Below are 25546 nucleotides of genomic sequence, written 5' to 3' on the forward strand. Positions count from 1 at the left end.
TGGGAAAACACATTTTGAAAGGTCATCCAACTCGGAATTCCAAGTCGGGAACTCTGGCCTCTTTCTAGAGCTCTGACCTGAAGATCCCTGACGTCATGATTCAACCTTGTTTTTTCAGAATTCCCAGTTGTCTTGAAAGCACCATCAATGCAGAGAATGCCAGACTTTGATGACAAAGTTTGATGACAAAATTTGCCAACAAGAAGGATCGCCATGTCATTTTCCTGTTCAAGTGAGCACACAACAGCAAGATGAGTCCAAAAATGTATGCTGCTGCATAAATGATGTAATATGCTAAGGAGATATGTATACTGTAGATAAGAAAGTAATGCTAAGTGTATGTTGTGTAGCAAGCTGTTAGTAGCCCATGTGCCTCACCCAAATAATTTGGTCCCTTTCCCCCTACTATTCTGACTTGGTGGTGCACATGTAGCCTCGGGGCGGCAGGGTAGCCTAGTGGTTAGAGCATTAGACTAGTAACCGGAAGGTTGCAAGTTCAAACCCCCGAGCTGACAAGGTACAAATCTGTCGTTCTGCCCTTTGAACAGGCAGTTAACTGTTCCTAGGCCGTCATTGTAAATAAGAATTTGTTCTTAACTGACTTGCCTAGTAAAATAAAGGTACTTTTTTTAAATTTTTTAAATAGCCTGTGTGATGGAACATTTTATGTTGGTGCTTTTCTTATAACCAATTTCTGTGTTCATGCAAGTGACTGATTGAACAAGTCCTCAATATCAGTATCTACAATTTGACACTATGCGCATAACCTTGTTTTGAGAAAGGGATATTTCAGTTTCAAGGTCTCAGCTTATAGAGAAGAAGCCTCATGAGGTATTGGTCTGTCATATGCATGACCCAGTATTGGTCGGTCACATGAATAAAGCAAACGTTAATGATGAATGATGAATAAGCTAAATCATTCAAATATAACTTTTTTATATATAAGAGAACTAACGGGACTGCCCCAGGTGAAGGTCCTGATCGACATGTATACTTGGTGCATTGAGTTGGTTGGAACCTCTCCAGCTCACTGATAATAAAGGATGATTCATTTCAGATTGACTTTGAGTGTCCCTGTGTAGAATTTCCATGACACCTATTTTAGAAAATGTCATCATCAAATATTGCAAGAGCTTTTTTTGTCTGCTTATATGCCCACTTTATTTATCCTACAGTTCTGACTTGGTGTACAGGGAGAATAATGTAAGAACGCCCCAAGTTCTGAATTCTGTCGCTGTACATTTCAAAAGGGTTGAACAAATAGTTATATTGACTGCGTCTGTCTTAGCTCACTAATTAACATCTTAATCTAAAAATGTGGATAGCCTCTTATCCGCTCATCGTTCCTTTATGCTGTCGTGTCTCTAGTATGATTAAATGAGATGACATGCAATTTTCAAATTGGTTACCTAACGTTTAATTATTTGATTAAATAAATCAGGCAATAACTAGCTCATTAGGAATCCGGAGCACCACGGAAGCATTAGTTTATATAGAGTGGTTATCTCCCGAATCCATTCTTAAAAATCTGAAGATCTTTTATATCAATAGCAGTCTATCATTAGTTATTCTATACCTTCTATCAGTCTCATCTGAACGTCGTAAAATTCTTGGTTATCTGCATGAACCCTAGCATAACTTATGAATCAGGAATATACAAGCTGGCTTAATTCATTATTTACTAACTAACTAAATAATCACAGAAAAACTTCACAAACAAACAGTAGATATTGGTTACCAACAATGGTAGAAAAGTGCCTAGTGGGATAAGCCGATATGACGGCTTGGTAGACAAAGGGAAGGGCGTGGGACTGAGAAAGACAAATGGATTCATTACACACAGTCTATAATTATATTAATTGAAATGCTAATCGTTTGTACATGAACGGCCGCTCATTCGAGAATAATTGCAATGTATACACAATTGAAGTCGGGAAGTTTACATACACCATAGCCAAATACATTTAAACTCAGTTTTTCCCACTTCCTGACATTTAATCCTAATAGAAATGCCCCATCTTAGGTCAGTTAGGATCACCACTTCATTTTAAGATTGTGAAATGTCAGAATAATAGTAGAGAGAATGATTTATTTCAGCTTTTATTTCTTTCATCGCATTCCCAGTGGGTCAGAAGTTTACATACACTCAATTAGTATTTGGTAGCATTGCCATTAAATTGTTTAACTTGGGTCAAACTTTTCTGGAGCCTTCCACAAGCTTCCCAAAATATGTTAGGTGAATTTTGGCCCATTCCTCCTGACAGAGCTGGTGTAACTGAGTCAGGTGTGTAGGCCTCCTTGCTCGCACATGCTTTTTCAGTTCTGACCACAAATCTTCTATAGGATTGAGGTCAGGGCTTGGTGATGGCCACTCCAATACCATGACTTTGTTGTCCTTAAGTCACTTTGCCACAACTTTGGAAGTATGCTATGCATTGTCCATTTGGGAGACCCATTTGCGACCAAGCTTCAACTTCCTGACTGATGTCTTGAGATGTTGCTTCAATATATCCACATCATTTTCATCCCTCATGATGCCATCTATTTTGTGAAGTGCACCAGTTCCTCCTGCAGCATGATGCTACCACGCCCATGCTTCATGGTTGGGATGGTGTTCTTCAGCTTGCAATCCTCCCCCTTTTTCCTCCAAACATAACGATGGTCATTATGGCCAGACAGTTCTATTTCCGTTTCATCAGACCAGAGGAGCATTTCTCCAAAAAGAACGATCTTTGTCCCCATGTGCAGTTGCAAACCGTAGTCTGGTTTTTATACGGCGGTTTTGGAGCAGTGGCTTCTTCCTTGCTGAGCGGCCTCACAGGTTAAGTCGATATAGGACTCGCTTTCCTGTGGATATAGATACTTTTGTACTTTGCTTCCTCCAGCATCTTCACAGGGTCCTTTGCTGTTGTTCTGGGATGGATTTTAACTGGATTCGCACCAAAGTACATTCATCTCTAGGAGACAGAACACGTCTCCTTCCTGAGCGGTATGATGGCTGCGTGGTCCTATGGTGTTTATACTTGTGTACTATTGTTTGTACAGATGAACGTGGTACCTTCAGGCGTTTCGAAATTGCTCCCAAGGATGAACCAGACTTGTGGAGGTCTACAATTTTTTTCTGATTTTCCCATGATGTCAAGCAAAGAGGCACTGAGTTTGAAGGTAGGCCTTGAAATATATTCACAGGTATACCTCCAATTGACTCAAATTATGTCAAATCGTCTATCAGAAGCTTCTAAAGCCATGACATCATTTTCTGGAATTTTCCAAGCTGTTTAAAGGCAGTCAACTTAGTGTATGTAAACTTCTGACCCACTGGAATTGTAATACAGTTAGTTATAAGTGAAATAATCTGTCTGTAAAACTTTTGGGGAAAAATGACTTGTGTCATGCACATTGTAGATGTCCTAACCGACTTGCCAAAACTATAGTTTGTTAACAAGAAATTTGTGACGTGGTTGAAAAACGAGTGTTAATGACTCCAACTTAAGTGTATGTAAACTTCCGACTTCAACTGTATATTTACGCCCGTGTAAATATATCGATCGTCCTGTAGGTGGTTAGAATGGATACTTCAGAGTAGAATAGAATGGATGCTTCGGTGGTTGTCTGTATTCTCGTCCTAGGTTTACGTAATTTATAGCTGCAGACTAGTAATTGTGTCTAAGATTTGCCCTTATTCTGTTGGAATCAAGTTGAACCATTTCCAGCCGTGTAGCCAATGCTCCACGTGGTATAGTCTTGTCTTTTGGTAGAGTTGTAGTTTAAACCACTTCACATACCAGCATCACCCCGCATGTTTCGGTCTTAGAAATTCAATCATTTGCAACTTTAGCTCACACCGGGGTTTGCGTGGTCTGGTGTGAATTTCATCAGGGGTGGGTTTTATATGTTTCAGTAGAAAAGAGACGGTTCCGTGACGCCTAATGACTGGGCTCACGAGGGTGTGGCCACGGACTAGTTCTTAACATCACATTACATCTTTTAATAAATAGTTTCATGTTTAAACACATCCGTTTCACAATATTTAGATGCAAACCTGACAGCTGGGAAATGTACACTTTAAGAGAAAGCGTTATGTGTGTTTCCTGTCCTTCATGAGATCACCAAATGAAACACACTCAACATAACTATCCCGTAAGTGTACACGGATCATTCCCACATTCTCAAAACCATAACGAATGTTTCATTCTCCCATTTTGGGGATTTAGGAGTTTGGCAAAGTGAAGTCCTTCGTTCTCGCTCTCTCTCTGAATACTGCATGGTAGGTTCTACCCTGCATTTATGACCTGAGGTGCTGAACCTGGTTTAGGAGAGAGAGTGAGGAGGGGGGGGGAAGCCACGATCTACACCCAGAAAGGGCCACGTCATGATAGTGTCGTAGTTTGTACATCTTAATTGTCAGCTATGTTTGTTGAAAAGGCAATAAATGAGGCTGAATTAAGACTGCTGATAGCCAGGTGCAGCTGTGGTAAGGATTCACTCCATAGTGCTAAAAAGAAAGCTCTGCTGTTGGGACAGCTTTATGTAGGCCCCAACAGTTTGTGGACACTGTTTTTCACCGTTATAGTGCAATTCATGTATTGTTTAGTGTTGTGTAGTGGCTCTGCTGGCGAGAATCTACATTTTTTTGTTTTGTTTTCCCCACCAAGATTTACATGATAAAATCGCCACTGTCCCCGCCAGTTTCGATAAAAAGATGAGGGATGGGGCTGGAGAAATGCAAACACACTAATCCATTGACGATGCTATGGATACAAGGACTGACCATCCATTATATAAAAATTAAATTTTTAACAATGTTTTAAGGCTATATACACGTGTTTGTTTACATTTACTTTGGCTTAAATCAAGCTTATATTTTGGGTTCTAATGGGTTACAGAACAGTTGGACTAAGCTCATGAGGCATTTATACGTTATATTCTTGAAGAATAAATGGATACATATAATGAATTTATAAATCCAAAAATGGATGCAGCAAATAAATATTACCTGTTTAACAAGCAGTGGCCTTCATACAGCAGAACTATCAAATCAATCTTTATTTGTCACATGCCCCGAATACAACAAGTGTAGACTTTACTGTGAAATGCTTACTTACAAGCCCTTAACAAACAGTGCAGAACTATGTCGCCATTTGAATGTGTTCCATTAACCTGCCCCCCAAAATAAGGATCTGTCCACTGTTCCTCGAATGTCCCGCAAAATCATTCCCTTGTCCCGCATTAGTTTTTTCCCCAGATGTGGTCACCCTAATTCCAACGGTGGAAACATTGCTACTGCAACACACTAACACCATCTTTTCACATGTGAGAAGAATATCATTATTTCAACCCCACATGAGATTTTCACATGTGGAGGATTCTTACATGTGAAACCGCAAATTAGATTTTCACATGTGAAAATACAATTCCACATGTGAAAGTCAGATATTCATACAAAGTTTTTTTTTTTTTACATTTGTGAAAGTGCATATCCGATTATCACATGTGAATGTTTTTAACATGTGAAACATTATTCTCCTCACATGTAAAAAGGTGGTGTTAACACGTGAACTCTAAATTCAGTAAATGTGAAAACAGATATTTCACATATGAAACTGCAAATTTGACATGTGTTTTTTTGTAGGGGGAGTAAGGTTGTAAAACTCCAGAACCGTTCCCAAACTTCCCAGGTGTTCCATAAATCCTGGTTGTAGGATTCACAGTTGGAGGATCATCTCCCTGCTTATTCCCTCCTAATTCCAGGGAGATCCTCCAACCAGGATTTTTTGAAAACCTGTGCATTTTGGGAAAGTTTCTGGAATTTTGCGAACCTACTCTCAAGTTAGGCCTTGGCCCTAAGTTAGATGGGTCAAGCCTACCAACGAACGGAGCAATAAGGAAGCATGTCACCCTCTGCTCTTTCAATTCCTGGATACGGGGCTTATCGCCAGGGGCCACTTCCTTGTAAAGCTCTACTACGCAACCCGTCTGACGGACCCAGACATTATAAATTGGGTTGGGGCCAGATAGGACGTGTTTTTTCACAGATTTTGAAGCTGAACCATTTGCTCGTGCTCTGCTGCGCCGCAGTCATATCTGACTAAGATCATTGCAAGGTGTCACAACAGTGATTTAACCTTGCCAAAAATAAAACAGGAGAGATCATTTCACAGAAAATAACAATGCTCTTGAATTTTGTTAGAGTTTAGATTGACGAAAAGTTGCTAACAGCTAATTGCTCTCTCATGTCTCTTCATTGAGCAGAGCAGCCAAAGCAGAGCCATTGCTATGGATACTCACAGACTCAGAGCCGGCATGAGCAGAGCCAATACGGGGCAATTTGAACGTGATCCATTAACCTACCCCCAAGAAATGTATTCTGTCCACTGTTCCTCAAATGTCCTGCAAAATCTTTCCCTTGTCCCGTATTTGACCATTTTAGATGTGGTCACCCTAATTCCAATGGTGGAAACATTGCTCCTGCAACATCTTTTCACATGTGGGGTGAACATCATTTCAACCACACATGGGAATTTGCAATTCCACATATCAAAGTGCCATTTTCAAGTGGAGTTTTCATGTGATTGAAAACATGTTATTCTACTCACGTGAAAATATGGTTTCACGTGAAATCTTAACCCAACATGTGAAAACAACTATTTCACATGTGAAAATGTGATTTTTGGAAAACCTGTGCAATTTGGGAAAGTTTCTGGAATTTTGCGACCCTACTCTGGATTTAGTCCTTGGCACTAAGTTAGAGGGGTCATGCCTACCGACAAACAGAGCTACGAGGAAGCCCGTCACCCTTTGCTCTTTCACTTCATGGATACGGGGCTTGTCGCCGGGGGCCACCGCCTTGCTCATGACGGTAAGGGCGTTTGCGTGAGTAACAGAACGCACGGTGGCGGCGGCCAACCAGGGCAGGCCGAACAGGGCCGAAACCCCACCTATGGCCACGATGATGAGCAGGTCCAGGTGGAAGCCGGAGCCCTTCAACAGCATCCGTTCCTTCTTACTGACTATCAGCCTGACGGAAGGAGATAGACCAAAGAGAGAAAGAGTGTATAAAAAGAGAGGAATGTGGAGGGAGAGGCATTGAGTGAAGGAGAGAGAGTGAGGGGGTAGGGAGAGAGAGAGATGACTTGTATTACTCTATGATATGTAAGATGAGGGTGCAGAGGTAACGGGTTGTATTACTCTATGACATGTAAGATGGGGGTGCAGAGGTAACGGGTTGTATTACTCTATAATATGTAAGATGAGGGTGCAGAGGTAACGGGTTGTATTACTCTATGATATGTAAGATGAGGGTGCAGAGGTAACGGGTTGTATTACTCTATGACATGTAAGATGGGGGTGCAGAGGTAACGGGTTGTATTACTCTATAATATGTAAGATGAGGGTGCAGAGGTAACGGGTTGTATTACTCTATGATATGTAAGATGGGCGTGCAGAGGTAACGGGTTGTATTACTCTATAATATGTAAGATGGGGGTGCAGAGGTAACGGGTTGTATTACTCTATAATATGTAAGATTGGGGGTGCAGAGGTAACAGGTTTTATTACTCTATGATATGTAAGATTGGGGGTGCAGAAGTAACGGGTTGTATTACTCTATGATATGTAAGATGGGGGTGCAGAGTAACTGGTTGTATTACTCAATGATATGTGAAATGGGGGTGCAGAGGTAACGGGTTGTATTACTCTATGATATGTGAGATGGGGGTGCAGAGGTAACGGGTTGTATTACTCTATGATATGTAAGATGGGGGTGCAGAGGTAACGGGTTGTATTACTCTATGATATGTGAGATGGGGGTGCAGAGGTAACGGGTTGTATTACTCTATGATATGTGAGATGGGGTGCAGAGGTAACGGGTTGTATTACTCTATGATATGTAAGATGAGGGTGCAGAGGTAACGGGTTGTATTACTCTATAATATGTAAGATTGGGGGTGCAGAGGTAACGGGTTTTATTACTCTATGATATGTAAGATTGGGGGTGCAGAGGTAACGGGTTGTATTACTCTATGATATGTAAGATGGGGTTGCAGAGTAACGGGTTGTATACCTCTATGATATGTAAGATGAGCGTGCAGAGGTAACGGGTTGTATTACTCTATGATATGTAAGATGGGGGTGCAGAGGTAACGGGTTGTATTACTCTATGATATGTAAGATGGGGTGCAGAGTAACGGGTTGTATTACTCTATGATATGTGAGATGGGGGTGCAGAGGTAACGGGTTGTATTACTCTATGATATGTAAGATGAGGGTGCAGAGGTAACGGGTTGTATTACTCTATAATATGTAAGATGGGGGTGCAGAGTAACGGGTTGTATTACTCTATAATATGTAAGATGGGGGTGTGAGTAACGGGTTGTATTACTCTATGATATGTAAGATTGGGGGTGCAGAGGTAACAGGTTTTATTACTCTATGATATGTAAGATTGAGGGTGCAGAGGTAACGGGTTGTATTACTCTATGATATGTAAGATGGGGGTGCAGAGGTAACGGGTTGTATTACTCTATGATATGTAAGATGAGGGTGCAGAGGTAACGGGTTGTATTACTCTATAATATGTAAGATTGGGGGTGCAGCGGTAACGGGTTTTATTACTCGATGATATGTGAGATGGGGGTGCAGAGGTAACGGGTTGTATTACTCTATAATATGTAAGATGGGGGGTGCAGAGGTAACGGGTTGTATTACTCTATGATATGTAAGATGGGGGTGTGAGTAACGGGTTGTATACCTCTATGATATGTAAGATGGGGGTGCAGAGTAACGGGTTGTATTACTCTATAATATGTAAGATTGGGGTGCAGAGGTAACATGTTTTATTACTCTATGATATGTAAGATGGGGGCAGAGTAACGGCTTGTATTACTCTATGATATGTAAGATGGGGGTGCAGAGTAACTGGTTGTATTACTCAATGATATGTGAAATGGGGGTGCAGAGGTAACGGGTTGTATTACTCTATGATATGTGAGATGGGGTGCAGAGGTAACGGGTTGTATTACTCTATGATATGTAAGATGGGGGTGCAGAGGTAACGGGTTGTATTACTCTATGATATGTGAGATGGGGGTGCAGAGGTAACGGGTTGTATTACTCTATGATATGTGAGATGGGGGTGCAGAGGTAACGGGTTGTATTACTCTATGATATGTAAGATGAGGGTGCAGAGGTAACGGGTTGTATTACTCTATAATATGTAAGATTGGGGGTGCAGAGGTAACGGGTTTTATTACTCTATGATATGTAAGATTGGGGGTGCAGAGGTAACGGGTTGTATTACTCTATGATATGTAAGATGGGGGTGCAGAGGTAACTGGTTGTATTACTCTATGATATGTAAGATTGGGGGTGCAGAGGAACGGGTTGTATTACTCTATGATATGTGAGATGGGGGTGCAGAGGTAACGGGTTGTATTACTCTATGATATGTAAGATGAGGGTGCAGAGGTAACGGGTTGTATTACTCTATAATATGTAAGATGGGGGTGCAGCGGTAATGGGTTTTATTACTCTATGATATGTAAGATTGGGGGTGCAGAGTAACGGGTTGTATACCTCTATGATATGTAAGATGGGGTGCAGAGGTAACGGGTTGTATTACTCTATAATATGTAAGATTGGGGTGCAGAGGTAACAGGTTTTATTACTCTATGATATGTAAGATTGGGGGTGCAGAGGTAACGGGTTGTATTACTCTATGATATGTAAGATGGGGGTGCAGAGGTAACGGGTTGTATAACTCTATGATATGTAAGATGAGGGTGCAGAGGTAACGGGTTGTATTACTCTATAATATGTAAGATTGGGGGTGCAGCGGTAATGGGTTTTATTACTCTATGATATGTAAGATTGGGGGTGCAGAGGTAACGGGTTGTATTACTCTATGATATGTAAGATGGGGGTGCAGAGTAACGGGTTGTATACCTCTATGATATGTAAGATGAGGGTGCAGAGGTAACGGGTTGTATTACTCTATGATATGTAAGATGGGGGTGTGAGTAACGGGTTGTATTACTCTATGATATGTAAGATGGGGTGCAGAGGTAACGGGTTGTATTACTCTATGATATGTAAGATGGGGGTGCAGAGGTAACGGGTTGTATTACTCTATAATATGTAAGATTGGGGGTGCAGAGGTAACAGGTTTTATTACTCTATGATATGTAAGATTGGGGATGCAGAAGTAACGGGTTGTATTACTCTATGATATGTAAGATGGGGGTGCAGAGTAACTGGTTGTATTACTCAATGATATGTGAAATGGGGGTGCAGAGGTAACGGGTTGTATTACTCTATGATATGTGAGATGGGGGCAGAGGTAACGGGTTGTATTACTCTATGATATGTAAGATGGGGGTGCAGAGGTAACGGGTTGTATTACTCTATGATATGTGAGATGGGGGTGCAGAGGTAACGGGTTGTATTACTCTATGATATGTGAGATGGGGGTGCAGAGGTAACGGGTTGTATTACTCTATGATATGTAAGATGAGGGTGCAGAGGTAACGGGTTGTATTACTCTATGATATGTGAAATGGGGGTGCAGAGGTAACGGGTTGTATTACTCTATGGTATGTGAGATGGGGGTCCAGAGGTAACGGGTTGTATTACTCTATGATATGTGAGATTGGAGTGCAGAGGTAACGGGTTGTATTACTCTATAATATGTAAGATTGGGGGTGCAGAGGTAACGGGTTTTATTACTCTATGATATGTAAGATTTGTATTACTCTATGATATGTAAGATGGGGTTGCAGAGTAACGGTTGTATTACCTCTATGATATGTAAGATGAGGTGCAGAGGTAACGGGTTGTATTACTCTATGATATGTAAGATGGGGGTGCAGAGGTAACGGGTTGTATTACTCTATGATATGTAAGATGGGGTGCAGAGTAACGGGTTGTATTACTCTATGATATGTGAGATGGGGGTGCAGAGGTAACGGGTTGTATTACTCTATGATATGTAAGATGAGGGTGCAGAGGTAACGGGTTGTATTACTCTATAATATGTAAGATGGGGGTGCAGAGTAACGGGTTGTATTACTCTATAATATGTAAGATGGGGGTGCAGAGGTAACGGGTTGTATTACTCTATAATATGTAAGATTGGGGGTGCAGAGGTAACAGGTTTTATTACTCTATGATATGTAAGATTGAGGGTGCAGAGGTAACGGGTTGTATTACTCTATGATATGTAAGATGGGGTGCAGAGGTAACGGGTTGTATTACTCTATGATATGTAAGATGAGGGTGCAGAGGTAACGGGTTGTATTACTCTATAATATGTAAGATTGGGGGTGCAGCGGTAACGGGTTTTATTACTCGATGATATGTGAGATGGGGGTGCAGAGGTAACGGGTTGTATTACTCTATAATATGTAAGATGGGGGTGCAGAGGTAACGGGTTGTATTACTCTATGATATGTAAGATGGGGGTGTGAGTAACGGGTTGTATACCTCTATGATATGTAAGATGGGGGTGCAGAGTAACGGGTTGTATTACTCTATAATATGTAAGATTGGGGGTGCAGAGGTAACATGTTTTATTACTCTATGATATGTAAGATTGGGGGTGCAGAAGTAACGGGTTGTATTACTCTATGATATGTAAGATGGGGGTGCAGAGTAGCTGGTTGTATTACTCAATGATATGTGAAATGGGGGTGCAGAGGTAACGGGTTGTATTACTCTATGATATGTGAGATAGGGGTGCAGAGGTAACGGGTTGTATTACTCTATGATATGTAAGATGGGGGTGCAGAGGTAACGGTTGTATTACTCTATGATATGTGAGATGGGGGTGCAGAGGTAACGGGTTGTATTACTCTATGATATGTGAGATGGGGGTGCAGAGGTAACGGGTTGTATTACTCTATGATATGTAAGATGAGGGTGCAGAGGTAACGGGTTGTATTACTCTATAATATGTAAGATTGGGGGTGCAGAGGTAACGGGTTTTATTACTCTATGATATGTAAGATTGGGGGTGCAGAGGTAACGGGTTGTATTACTCTATGATATGTAAGATGGGGGTGCAGAGGTAACTGGTTGTATTACTCTATGATATGTAAGATTGGGGGTGCAGAGGAACGGGTTGTATTACTCTATGATATGTGAGATGGGGGTGCAGAGGTAATGGGTTGTATTACTCTATGATATGTAAGATGAGGGTGCAGAGGTAACGGGTTGTATTACTCTATAATATGTAAGATTGGGGGTGCAGCGGTAATGGGTTTTATTACTCTATGATATGTAAGATTGGGGGTGTGAGTAACGGGTTGTATACCTCTATGATATGTAAGATGGGGGTGCAGAGGTAACGGGTTGTATTACTCTATAATATGTAAGATTGGGGGTGCAGAGGTAACAGGTTTTATTACTCTATGATATGTAAGATTGGGGGTGCAGAGGTAACGGGTTGTATTACTCTATGATATGTAAGATGGGGGTGCAGAGGTAACGGGTTGTATAACTCTATGATATGTAAGATGAGGGTGCAGAGGTAACGGGTTGTATTACTCTATAATATGTGAGATTGGGGGTGCAGCGGTAATGGGTTTTATTACTCTATGATATGTAAGATTGGGGGTGCAGAGGTAACGGGTTGTATTACTCTATGATATGTAAGATGGGGGTGCAGAGTAACGGGTTGTATACCTCTATGATATGTAAGATGAGGGTGCAGAGGTAACGGGTTGTATTACTCTATGATATGTAAGATGGGGGTGTGAGTAACGGGTTGTATTACTCTATGATATGTAAGATGGGGGTGCAGAGGTAACGGGTTGTATTACTCTATGATATGTGAAATGGGGGTGCAGAGGTAACGGGTTGTATTACTCTATAATATGTAAGATTGGGGGTGCAGAGGTAACAGGTTTTATTACTCTATGATATGTAAGATTGGGGGTGCAGAAGTAACGGGTTGTATTACTCTATGATATGTAAGATGGGGGTGCAGAGTAACTGGTTGTATTACTCAATGATATGTGAAATGGGTGCAGAGGTAACGGGTTGTATTACTCTATGATATGTGAGATGGGGGCAGAGGTAACGGGTTGTATTACTCTATGATATGTAAGATGGGGGTGCAGAGGTAACGGGTTGTATTACTCTATGATATGTGAGATGGGGGTGCAGAGGTAACGGGTTGTATTACTCTATGATATGTGAGATGGGGGTGCAGAGGTAACGGGTTGTATTACTCTATGATATGTAAGATGAGGGTGCAGAGGTAACGGGTTGTATTACTCTATAATATGTAAGATTGGGGGTGCAGAGGTAACGGGTTTTATTACTCTATGATATGTAAGATGGGGGTGCAGAGGTAACTGGTTGTATTACTCGATGATATGTAATATTGGGGGTGCAGAGGAACGGGTTGTATTACTCTATGATATGTAAGATGAGGGTGCAGAGGTAACGGGTTGTATTACTCTATAATATGTAAGATGGGGGTGCAGAGGTAACGGTTGTATTACTCTATAATATGTAAGATGGGGTGCAGAGGTAACGGGTTGTATTACTCTATAATATGTAAGATTGGGGGTGCAGAGGTAACAGGTTTTATTACTCTATGATATGTAAGATTGGGGGTGCAGAGGTAACGGGTTGTATTACTCTATGATATGTAAGATGGGGGTGCAGAGGTAACGGGTTGTATTACTCTATGATATGTAAGATGAGGGTGCAGAGGTAACGGGTTGTATACCTCTATGATATGTAAGATGAGGGTGCAGAGGTAACGGGTTGTATTACTCTATGATATGTAAGATGGGGGTGTGAGTAACGGGTTGTATTACTCTATGATATGTAAGATGGGGGTGCAGAGGTAACGGGTTGTATTACTCTATGATATGTGAAATGGGGGTGCAGAGGTAACGGGTTGTATTACTCTATAATATGTAAGATGGGGGTGCAGAGGTAACGGGTTGTATTACTCTATAATATGTAAGATTGGGGGTGCAGAGGTAACAGGTTTTATTACTCTATGATATGTAAGATTGGGGGTGCAGAAGTAACGGGTTGTATTACTCTATGATATGTAAGATGGGGGTGCAGAGTAACTGGTTGTATTACTCAATGATATGTGAAATGGGGGTGCAGAGGTAACGGGTTGTATTACTCTATGATATGTGAGATGGGGGTGCAGAGGTAACGGGTTGTATTACTCTATGATATGTAAGATTGGGGGTGCAGAGGTAACGGGTTGTATTACTCTATGATATGTAAGATGGGGTTGCAGAGGTAACGGGTTGTATTACTCTATGATATGTAAGATGAGGTGCAGAGGTAACGGGTTGTATTACTCTATGATATGTAAGATGGGGGTGCAGAGGTAACGGGTTGTATTACTCTATGATATGTAAGATGGGGTGCAGAGGTAACGGGTTGTATTACTCTATGATATGTGAAGATGGGGGTGCAGAGGTAACGGGTTGTATTACTCTATGATATGTAAGATGAGGGTGCAGAGGTAACGGGTTGTATTACTCTATAATATGTAAGATGGGGGTGCAGAGTAACGGGTTGTATTACTCTATAATATGTAAGATGGGGGTGCAGAGGTAACGGGTTGTATTACTCTATAATATGTAAGATGGGGGTGCAGAGGTAACAGGTTTTATTACTCTATGATATGTAAGATTGGGGGTGCAGAGGTAACGGGTTTTATTACTCTATGATATGTAAGATGGGGGTGCAGAGGTAACTGGTTGTATTACTCGATGATATGTAATATTGGGGGTGCAGAGGAACGGGTTGTATTACTCTATGATATGTAAGATGAGGGTGCAGAGGTAACGGGTTGTATTACTCTATAATATGTAAGATGGGGGTGCAGAGTAACGGGTTGTATTACTCTATAATATGTAAGATGGGGGTGCAGAGGTAACGGGTTGTATTACTCTATAATATGTAAGATTGGGGGTTAACAGGTTTTATTACTCTATGATATGTAAGATGGGGGTGCAGAGGTAACGGGTTGTATTACTCTATGATATGTAAGATGGGGGTGCAGAGGTAACGGTTGTATTACTCTATGATATGTAAGATGAGGGTGCAGAGGTAACGGTTGTATACCTCTATGATATGTAAGATGAGGGTGCAGAGGTAACGGGTTGTATTACTCTATGATATGTAAGATGGGGGTGCAGAGGTAACGGGTTGTATTACTCTATGATATGTAAGATGGGGGTGCAGAGGTAACGGGTTGTATTACTCTATGATATGTGAAATGGGGGTGCAGAGGTAACGGGTTGTATTACTCTATAATATGTAAGATGGGGGTGCAGAGGTAACGGGTTGTATTACTCTATAATATGTAAGATTGGGGGTGCAGAGGTAACAGGTTTTATTACTCTATGATATGTAAGATTGGGGGTGCAGAGGTAACGGGTTGTATTACTCTATGATATGTAAGATGGGGTGCAGAGTAACTGGTTGTATTACTCAATGATATGTGAAATGGGGGTGCAGAGGTAACGGGTTGTATTACTCTATGATATGTGAGATGGGGGTGCAGAGGTAACGGTTGTATTACTCTATGATATGTAAGATGGGGGTGCAGAGGTAACGGGTTGTATTACTCTATGATATGTAAGATGGGGTGCAGAGTAACGGGTTGTATACCTCTATGATATGTAAGATGAGCGGCAGAGGTAACGGTTGTATTACTCTATGATATGTAAGATGGGGGTGCAGAGGTAACGGGTTGTATTACTCTATGATATGTAAGATGGGGGTGCAGAGGTAACGGGTTGTATTACTCTATGATATGTGAGATGGGGGTGCAGAGGTAACGGGTTGTATTACTCTATGATATGTAAGATGAGGGTGCAGAGGTAACGGTTGTATTACTCTATAATATGTAAGATGGGGTGCAGAGTAACGGGTTGTATTACTCTATAATATGTAAGATGGGGGTGCAGAGGTAACGGGTTGTATTACTCTATAATATGTAAGATTGGGGGTGCAGAGGTAACAGGTTTTATTACTCTATGATATGTAAGATTGGGGGTGCAGAGGTAACGGGTTGTATTACTCTATGATATGTAAGATGGGGGTGCAGAGGTAACGGGTTGTATTACTCTATGATATGTAAGATGGGGGGTGCAGAGGTAACGGGTTGTATTACTCTATGATATGTGAGATGGGGGTGCAGAGGTAACGGGTTGTATTACTCTATGATATGTAAGATGAGGGGTGCAGAGGTAACGGGTTGTATTACTCTATGATATGTAAGATGGGGGTGCAGAGGTAACGGGTTTTATTACTCTATGATATGTAAGATGGGGGTGCAGAGGTAACTGGTTGTATTACTCGATGATATGTAATATTGGGGGTGCAGAGGAACGGGTTGTATTACTCTATGATATGTAAGATGAGGGTGCAGAGGTAACGGGTTGTATTACTCTATAATATGTAAGATGGGGGTGCAGAGTAACGAGTTGTATTACTCTATAATATGTAAGATGGGGGTGCAGAGGTAACGGGTTGTATTACTCTATAATATGTAAGATTGGGGGTGCAGAGGTAACAGGTTTATTACTCTATGATATGTAAGATGGGGGTGCAGAGGTAACGGGTTGTATTACTCTATGATATGTAAGATGGGGGTGCAGAGGTAACGGGTTGTATTACTCTATGATATGTAAGATGAGGGTGCAGAGGTAACGGGTTGTATACCTCTATGATATGTAAGATGAGGGTGCAGAGGTAACGGGTTGTATTACTCTATGATATGTAAGATGGGGGTGCAGAGGTAACGGGTTGTATTACTCTATGATATGTAAGATGGGGGTGCAGAGGTAACGGGTTGTATTACTCTATGATATGTGAAATGGGGGTGCAGAGGTAACGGGTTGTATTACTCTATAATATGTAAGATGGGGGTGCAGAGGTAACGGGTTGTATTACTCTATAATATGTAAGATGGGGGTGCAGAGGTAACAGGTTTTATTACTCTATGATATGTAAGATTGGGGGTGCAGAGTAACGGGTTGTATTACTCTATGATATGTAAGATGGGGGTGCAGAGTAACTGGTTGTATTACTCAATGATATGTGAAATGGGGGTGCAGAGGTAACGGGTTGTATTACTCTATGATATGTGAGATGGGGGTGCAGAGGTAACGGGTTGTATTACTCTATGATATGTAAGATGGGGGTGCAGAGGTAACGGGTTGTATTACTCTATATGTGAAATGGGGGTGCAGAGGTAACGGGTTGTATTACTCTATGATATGTGAGATGGGGGTGCAGAGGTAACGGGTTGTATTACTCTATGATATGTAAGATATTACTCTATGATATGTAAGATGGGGTGCAGAGTAACGGGTTGTATACCTCTATGATATGTAAGATGAGGGTGCAGAGGTAACGGGTTGTATTACTCTATGATATGTAAGATGGGGGTGCAGAGGTAACGGGTTGTATTACTCTATGATATGTAAGATGGGGTGCAGAGTAACGGGTTGTATTACTCTATGATATGTAAGATGGGGTGCAGAGGTAACGGGTTGTATTACTCTATGATATGTAAGATGAGGGTGCAGAGGTAACGGGTTGTATTACTCTATAATATGTAAGATGGGGGTGCAGAGGTAACGGGTTGTATTACTCTATAATATGTAAGATGGGGGTGCAGAGGTAACGGGTTGTATTACTCTATAATATGTAAGATGGGGGTGCAGAGGTAACAGGTTTATTACTCTATGATATGTAAGATGGGGGTGCAGAGGTAACGGGTTGTATTACTCTATGATATGTAAGATGGGGGTGCAGAGGTAACGGGTTGTATTACTCTATGATATGTAAGATGGGGGTGCAGAGGTAACGGGTTGTATTACTCTATGATATGTGAGATGGGGGTGCAGAGGTAACGGGTTGTATTACTCTATGATATGTAAGATGAGGGTGCAGAGGTAACGGGTTGTATTACTCTATAATATGTAAGATTGGGGGTGCAGAGGTAACGGGTTTTATTACTCTATGATATGTAAGATGGGGGTGCAGAGGTAACTGGTTGTATTACTCTATGATATGTAAGATGGGGGTGCAGAGGTAACGGGTTGTATTACTCTATGATATGTAAGATGAGGGTGCAGAGGTAACGGGTTGTATTACTCTATAATATGTAAGATGGGGGTGCAGAGTAACGGTTGTATTACTCTATAATATGTAAGATGGGGGTGCAGAGGTAACGGGTTGTATTACTCTATAATATGTAAGATGGGGGTGCAGAGGTAACAGGTTTTATTACTCTATGATATGTAAGATTGGGGGTGCAGAGGTAACGGGTTGTATTACTCTATGATATGTAAGATGGGGGGCAGAGGTAACGGGTTGTATTACTCTATGATATGTAAGATGGGGGTGCAGAGGTAACGGGTTGTATTACTCTATGATATTTAAGATGAGGGTGCTGAGGTAACGGGTTGTATTAATCTATAATATGTAAGATGGGGATGCAGAGGTAACGGGTTGTATAACTCTATGATATGTGAGATGAGGGTGCAGAGGTAACGGGTTGTATTACTCTATGATATGTGAAATGGGGGTGCAGAGGTAACAGGTTGTTTTATTCTATGAAATGCGAGATGGGGGTGCAGCGGTAACGGGTTGTATTACTCTATGATATGTAAGATTGGGGGTGCAGAGGTAACAGGTTTTATTACTCTATGATATGTAAGATTGGGGGTGCAGAGGTAACGGGTTGTATTACTCTATGATATGTAAGATGGGGGTGCAGAGTAACTGGTTGTATTACTCTATGATATGTGAAATGGGGTGCAGAGGTAACGGGTTGTATTACTCTATGATATGTGAGATGGGGGTGCAGAGGTAACGGGTTGTATTCTATGATATGTAAGATTGGGGGTGCAGAGGTAACGGGTTGTATTACTCTATGATATGTAAGATGGGGTGCAGAGTAACGGTTGTATTACTCTCTATGATATGTAAGATGAGGGTGCAGAGGTAACGGGTTGTATTACTCTATGATATGTAAGATGGGGGTGCAGAGGTAACGGGTTGTATTACTCTATGATATGTAAGATGGGGGTGCAGAGTAACGGGTTGTATTACTCTATGATATGTGAGATGGGGGTGCAGAGGTAACGGGTTGTATTACTCTATGATATGTAAGATGAGGGTGCAGAGGTAACGGGTTGTATTACTCTATAATATGTAATATGGGGGTGCAGAGTAACGGGTTGTATTACTCTATAATATGTAAGATGAGGGTGCAGAGGTAACGGGTTGTATTACTCTATAATATGTAAGATGGGGGTGCAGAGGTAACAGGTTTTATTACTCTATGATATGTAAGATGGGGGTGCAGAGGTAACGGGTTTTATTACTCTATGATATGTAAGATGGGGGTGCAGAGGTAACTGGTTGTATTACTCTATGATATGTAAGATGGGGGTGCAGAGGTAACGGGTTGTATTACTCTATGATATGTAAGATGAGGGTGCAGAGGTAACGGGTTGTATTACTCTATAATATGTAAGATGGGGGTGCAGAGGTAACGGGTTGTATTACTCTATAATATGTAAGATGGGGGTGCAGAGGTAACGGGTTGTATTACTCTATAATATGTAAGATGGGGGTGCAGAGGTAACAGGTTGTATTACTCTATGATATGTAAGATGGGGGTGCAGAGGTAACGGGTTGTATTACTCTATGATATGTAAGATGGGGTGCAGAGGTAACGGGTTGTATTACTCTATGATATGTAAGATGAGGGTGCAGAGGTAACGGGTTGTATACCTCTATGATATGTAAGATGAGGGTGCAGAGGTAACGGGTTGTATTACTCTATGATATGTAAGATGGGGGTGCAGAGTAACGGGTTGTATTACTCTATGATATGTAAGATGGGGGTGCAGAGGTAACGGGTTGTATTACTCTATGATATGTAAGATGGGGGTGCAGAGGTAACGGGTTGTATTACTCTATGATATGTAAGATGGGGTGCAGAGGTAACGGGTTGTATTACTCTATAATATGTAAGATGGGGGTGCAGAGGTAACAGGTTTTATTACTCTATGATATGTAAGATGGGGGTGCAGAGGTAACGGGTTGTATTACTCTATGATATGTAAGATGGGGGTGCAGAGTAACTGGTTGTATTACTCTATGATATGTAAGATGGGGGTGCAGAGGTAACGGGTTGTATTACTCTATGATATGTAAGATGGGGGTGCAGAGGTAACGGGTTGTATTACTCTATGATATGTAAGATTGGGGGTGCAGAGGTAACGGGTTGTATTACTCTATGATATGTAAGATGGGGTGCAGAGTAACGGGTTGTATTACTCTATGATATGTAAGATGGGGTGCAGAGGTAACGGGTTGTATTACTCTATGATATGTAAGATGGGGGTGCAGAGGTAACGGGTTGTATTACTCTATGATATGTAAGATGGGGTGCAGAGTAACGGGTTGTATTACTCTATGATATGTGAGATGGGGGTGCAGAGGTAACGGGTTGTATTACTCTATGATATGTAAGATGAGGGTGCAGAGGTAACGGGTTGTATTACTCTATAATATGTAAGATGGGGGTGCAGAGTAACGGGTTGTATTACTCTATAATATGTAAGATGGGGGTGCAGAGGTAACGGGTTGTATTACTCTATAATATGTAAGATGGGGTGCAGAGGTAACAGGTTTTATTACTCTATGATATGTAAGATGGGGGTGCAGAGGTAACGGGTTGTATTACTCTATGATATGTAAGATGGGGGTGCAGAGTAACGGGTTGTATTACTCTATAATATGTAAGATGGGGGTGCAGAGGTAACAGGTTGTATTACTCTATAATATGTAAGATTGGGGGTGCAGAGGTAACGGGTTTTATTACTCTATGATATGTAAGATTGGGGGTGCAGAGGTAACGGGTTGTATTACTCTATGATATGTAAGATGGGGGTGCAGAGTAACGGGTTGTATACCTCTATGATATGTAAGATGAGGGTGCAGAGGTAACGGGTTGTATTACTCTATGATATGTAAGATGGGGGTGCAGAGGTAACGGGTTGTATTACTCTATGATATGTAAGATGGGGGTGCAGAGGTAACCGGTTGTATTACTCTATGATATGTGAAATGGGGGTGCAGAGGTAACGGGTTGTATTACTCTATGGTATGTGAGATGGGGGTGCAGAGGTAACGGGTTGTATGAACTCTATGATATGTAAGATGAGGGTGCAGAGGTAACGGGTTGTATTACTCTATAATATGTAATATGGGGGTGCAGAGTAACGGGTTGTATTACTCTATAATATGTAAGATGGGGGTGCAGAGGTAACGGGTTGTATTACTCTATGATATGTGAGATGGGGGCAGAGGTAACGGGTTGTATTACTCTATGATATGTAAGATGGGGGTGCAGAGGTAACGGGTTGTATTACTCTATGATATGTAAGATGGGGGTGCAGAGGTAACGGGTTGTATTACTCTATGATATGTAAGATGGGGGTGCAGAGGTAACGGGTTGTATTACTCTCTATGATATGTAAGATGGGGGTGCAGAGGTAACGGGTTGTATTACTCTATGATATGTAAGATGGGGGTGCAGAGTAACGGGTTGTATTACTCTATGATATGTAAGATGGGGGTGCAGAGGTAACGGGTTGTATTACTCTATAATATGTAAGATGGGGGTGCAGAGGTAACGGGTTGTATTACTCTATGATATGTAAGATGGAGGTGCAGAGTAACGGGTTGTATACCTCTATGATATGTAAGATGGGGGTGCAGAGTAACGGGTTGTATTACTCTATGATATGTAAGATTGGGGTGCAGAGTAACGGGTTGTATTACTCTATGATATGTGAAATGGGTGTGCAGAGGTAACGGGTTGTTTTACTCTATGATATGTGAGATGGGGGTGCAGAGGTAACGGGTTGTATTACTCTATGATATGTAAGATGGGGGTGCAGAGGTAACGGGTTGTATTACTCTATGATATGTAAGATGGGGGTGCAGAGGTAACGGGTTGTATTACTCTATGATATGGAAGATGGGGGTGCAGAGGTAACGGGTTGTATTACTCTATGATATGTAAGATGGGGGTGCAGAGGTAACGGGTTGTATTACTCTATGATATGTAAGATGGGGGCAGAGGTAACAGGTTTTATTACTCTATGATATGTAAGATTGAGGGGTGCAGAGGTAACGGGTTGTATTACTCTATGATATGTAAGATGGGGGTGCAGAGGTAACGGGTTGTATTACTCTATGATATGTAAGATGAGGGTGCAGAGGTAACGGGTTGTATTACTCTATAATATGTAAGATGGGGGTGCAGAGGTAACGGGTTTTATTACTCTATGATATGTGAGATGGGGGTGCAGAGGTAACGGGTTGTATTACTCTATGATATGTAAGATGGGGGTGCAGAGGTAACGGGTTGTATTACTCTATGATATGTAAGATGGGGGTGTGAGTAACGGGTTGTATTACTCTATGATATGTAAGATGGGGGTGCAGAGTAACGGGTTGTATTACTCTATGATATGTAAGATGGGGGGTGCAGAGGTAACAGGTTGTATTACTCTATAATATGTAAGATGGGGGTGCAGAGGTAACGGGGTTGTATTACTCTATAATATGTAAGATAGAGGTAACAGGGTTTATTACTCTATGATATGTAAGATGGGGGTGCAGAGGTAACGGGTTGTATTACTCTATGATATGTAAGATGGGGGTGCAGAGTAACTGGTTGTATTACTCAATGATATGTGAAATGGGGGTGCAGAGGTAACGGGTTGTATTACTCTATGATATGTGAGATAGGGGGTGCAGAGGTAACGGGTTGTATTACTCTATGATATGTAAGATGGGGGTGCAGAGGTAACGGGTTGTATTACTCTATGATATGTGAGATGGGGGTGCAGAGGTAACGGGTTGTATTACTCTATGATATGTGAGATGGGGGTGCAGAGGTAACGGGTTGTATTACTCTATGATATGTAAGATGAGGGTGCAGAGGTAACGGGTTGTATTACTCTATAATATGTAAGATGGGGGTTAACGGGTTTTATTACTCTATGATATGTAAGATGGGGGCAGAGGTAACGGGTTGTATTACTCTATGATATGTGAAATGGGGGTGCAGAGGTAACGGGTTGTTTTACTCTATGATATGTGAGATGGGGGTGCAGAGTAACGGGTTGTATACCTCTATGATATGTAAGATGGGGGTGCAGAGTAACGGGTTGTATTACTCTATGATATGTAAGATGGGGGTGAAGAGGTAATGGGTTGTATTACTCTATGATATGTGAAATGGGGGTGCAGAGGTAACGGGTTGTATTACTCTATGATATGTGAGATGGGGGTGCAGAGGTAACGGGTTGTATTACTCTATGATATGTAAGATGGGGGTGCAGAGTTAACGGGTTGTATTACTCTATGATATGTGAGATGGGGGTGCAGAGGTAACGGGTTGTATTACTCTATGATATGGAAGATGGGGGTGCAGAGGTAACGGGTTGTATTACTCTATGATATGTAAGATGGGGGTGCAGAGTAACGGGTTGTATTACTCTATGATATGTAAGATGGGGGGCAGAGGTAACAGGTTTTATTACTCTATGATATGTAAGATGGGGTGCAGAGGTAACGGGTTGTATTACTCTATGATATGTAAGATGGGGTGCAGAGGTAACGGGTTGTATTACTCTATGATATGTAAGATGAGGGTGCAGAGGTAACGGGTTGTATTACTCTATAATATGTAAGATGGGGGTGCAGAGGTAACGGGTTTTATTACTCTATGATATGTGAGATGGGGGTGCAGAGGTAACGGGTTGTATTACTCTATAATATGTAAGATGGGGGTGCAGAGTAACGGGTTGTATTACTCATATGATATGTAAGATGGGGGTGTGAGTAATGGGTTGTATACCTCTATGATATGTAAGATGGGGGGTGCAGAGTAACTGGTTGTATTACTCTATGTATGTAAGATGGGGGTGCAGAGGTAACGGGTTGTATTACTCTATGATATGTGAAGATGGGGGTGCAGAGGTAACGGGTTGTATTACTCTATGATATGTGAGATGGGGGTGCAGAGGTAACGGGTTGTATTACTCTATGATATGTAAGATGAGGGGTGCAGAGGTAACGGGTTGTATTACTCTATAATATGTAAGATATGTTTTATTACTCTATGATATGTAAGATGGGGGTGCAGAGGTAACGGTTGTATTACTCTATGATATGTAAGATGGGGGTGCAGAGGTAACTGGTTGTATTACTCTATGATATGTAAGATGGGGGTGCAGAGGAACGGGTTGTATTACTCTATGATATGTGAGATGGGGGTGCAGAGGTAACGGGTTGTATTACTCTATGATATGTAAGATGAGGGTGCAGAGGTAACGGGTTGTATTACTCTATGATATGTAAGATGGGGGTGCAGAGGTAACGGGTTGTATTACTCTATAATATGTAAGATGGGGGTGCAGAGGTAACGGGTTGTATTACTCTATAATATGTAAGATGGGGGTGCAGAGGTAACAGGTTGTATTACTCTATGATATGTAAGATGGGGGTGCAGAGGTAACGGGTTGTATTACTCTATGATATGTAAGATGGGGGTGCAGAGTAACGGTTGTATAACTCTATGATATGTAAGATGAGGGTGCAGAGGTAACGGGTTGTATTACTCTATAATATGTAAGATTGGGGGTGCAGAGGTAACGGGTTTTATTACTCTATGATATGTAAGATGGGGGTGCAGAGGTAACGGGTTGTATTACTTATGATATTACTCTATGATATGTAAGATGGGGTGCAGAGGTAACGTTGTATTACTCTATGATATGTAAGATGGGGTGTAGTAACGGGTTGTATTACTCTATGATATGTAAGATGGGGGTGCAGAGGTAACGGGTTGTATTACTCTATGATATGTAAGATGGGGGTGCAGAGGTAACGGGTTGTATTACTCTATGATATGTAAGATGGGGGTGCAGAGGTAACAGGTTTATTACTCTATGATATGTAAGATGGGGGTGCAGAGTAACGGGTTGTATTACTCTATGATATGTAAGATGGGGGTGCAGAGTAACTGGTTGTATTACTCATGATATGTGAAATGGGGGTGCAGAGGTAACGGGTTGTATTACTCTATGATATGTGAGATGGGGGTGCAGAGGTAACGGGTTGTATTACTCTATGATATGTAAGATGGGGGTGCAGAGGTAACGGGTTGTATTACTCTATGATATGTGAAGATGGGGGTGCAGAGGTAACGGGTTGTATTACTCTATGATATGTGAAGATGGGGGTGCAGAGGTAACGGGTTGTATTACTCTATGATATGTAAGATGGGGGTGCAGAGGTAACGGGTTGTATTACTCTATGATATGTGCAGAGATTTTATTACTCTATGATATGTAAGATGGGGGTGCAGAGGTAACTGGTTGTATTACTCTATGATATGTAAGATTGGGGGTGCAGAGGTAACGGGTTGTATTACTCTATGATATGTAAGATGGGGGTGCAG

At 41.5% G+C, this 25546-nt stretch overlaps 1 protein-coding gene across 2 annotated transcripts in view; it reads right to left on the reverse strand.

Annotated features, from left to right (window-relative positions):
- The window catches only part of LOC112260153 (anion exchange protein 2), a 110689-nt gene that overhangs the window by 8476 nt on the left and 76667 nt on the right, over nt 1-25546 (reverse strand). For both annotated transcript variants that reach the window (XM_024435044.2, XM_024435043.2), the window contains one exon: nt 6765-7018. In XM_024435044.2, the coding sequence (XP_024290812.1) occupies nt 6765-7018 (254 nt within the window). The remainder of the gene's footprint in view (nt 1-6764; nt 7019-25546) is intronic.

This window comes from Oncorhynchus tshawytscha, linkage group LG10 (assembly GCF_018296145.1).
Source record: "Oncorhynchus tshawytscha isolate Ot180627B linkage group LG10, Otsh_v2.0, whole genome shotgun sequence".
NCBI classification, from domain to species: Eukaryota; Metazoa; Chordata; class Actinopteri; order Salmoniformes; family Salmonidae; genus Oncorhynchus; species Oncorhynchus tshawytscha.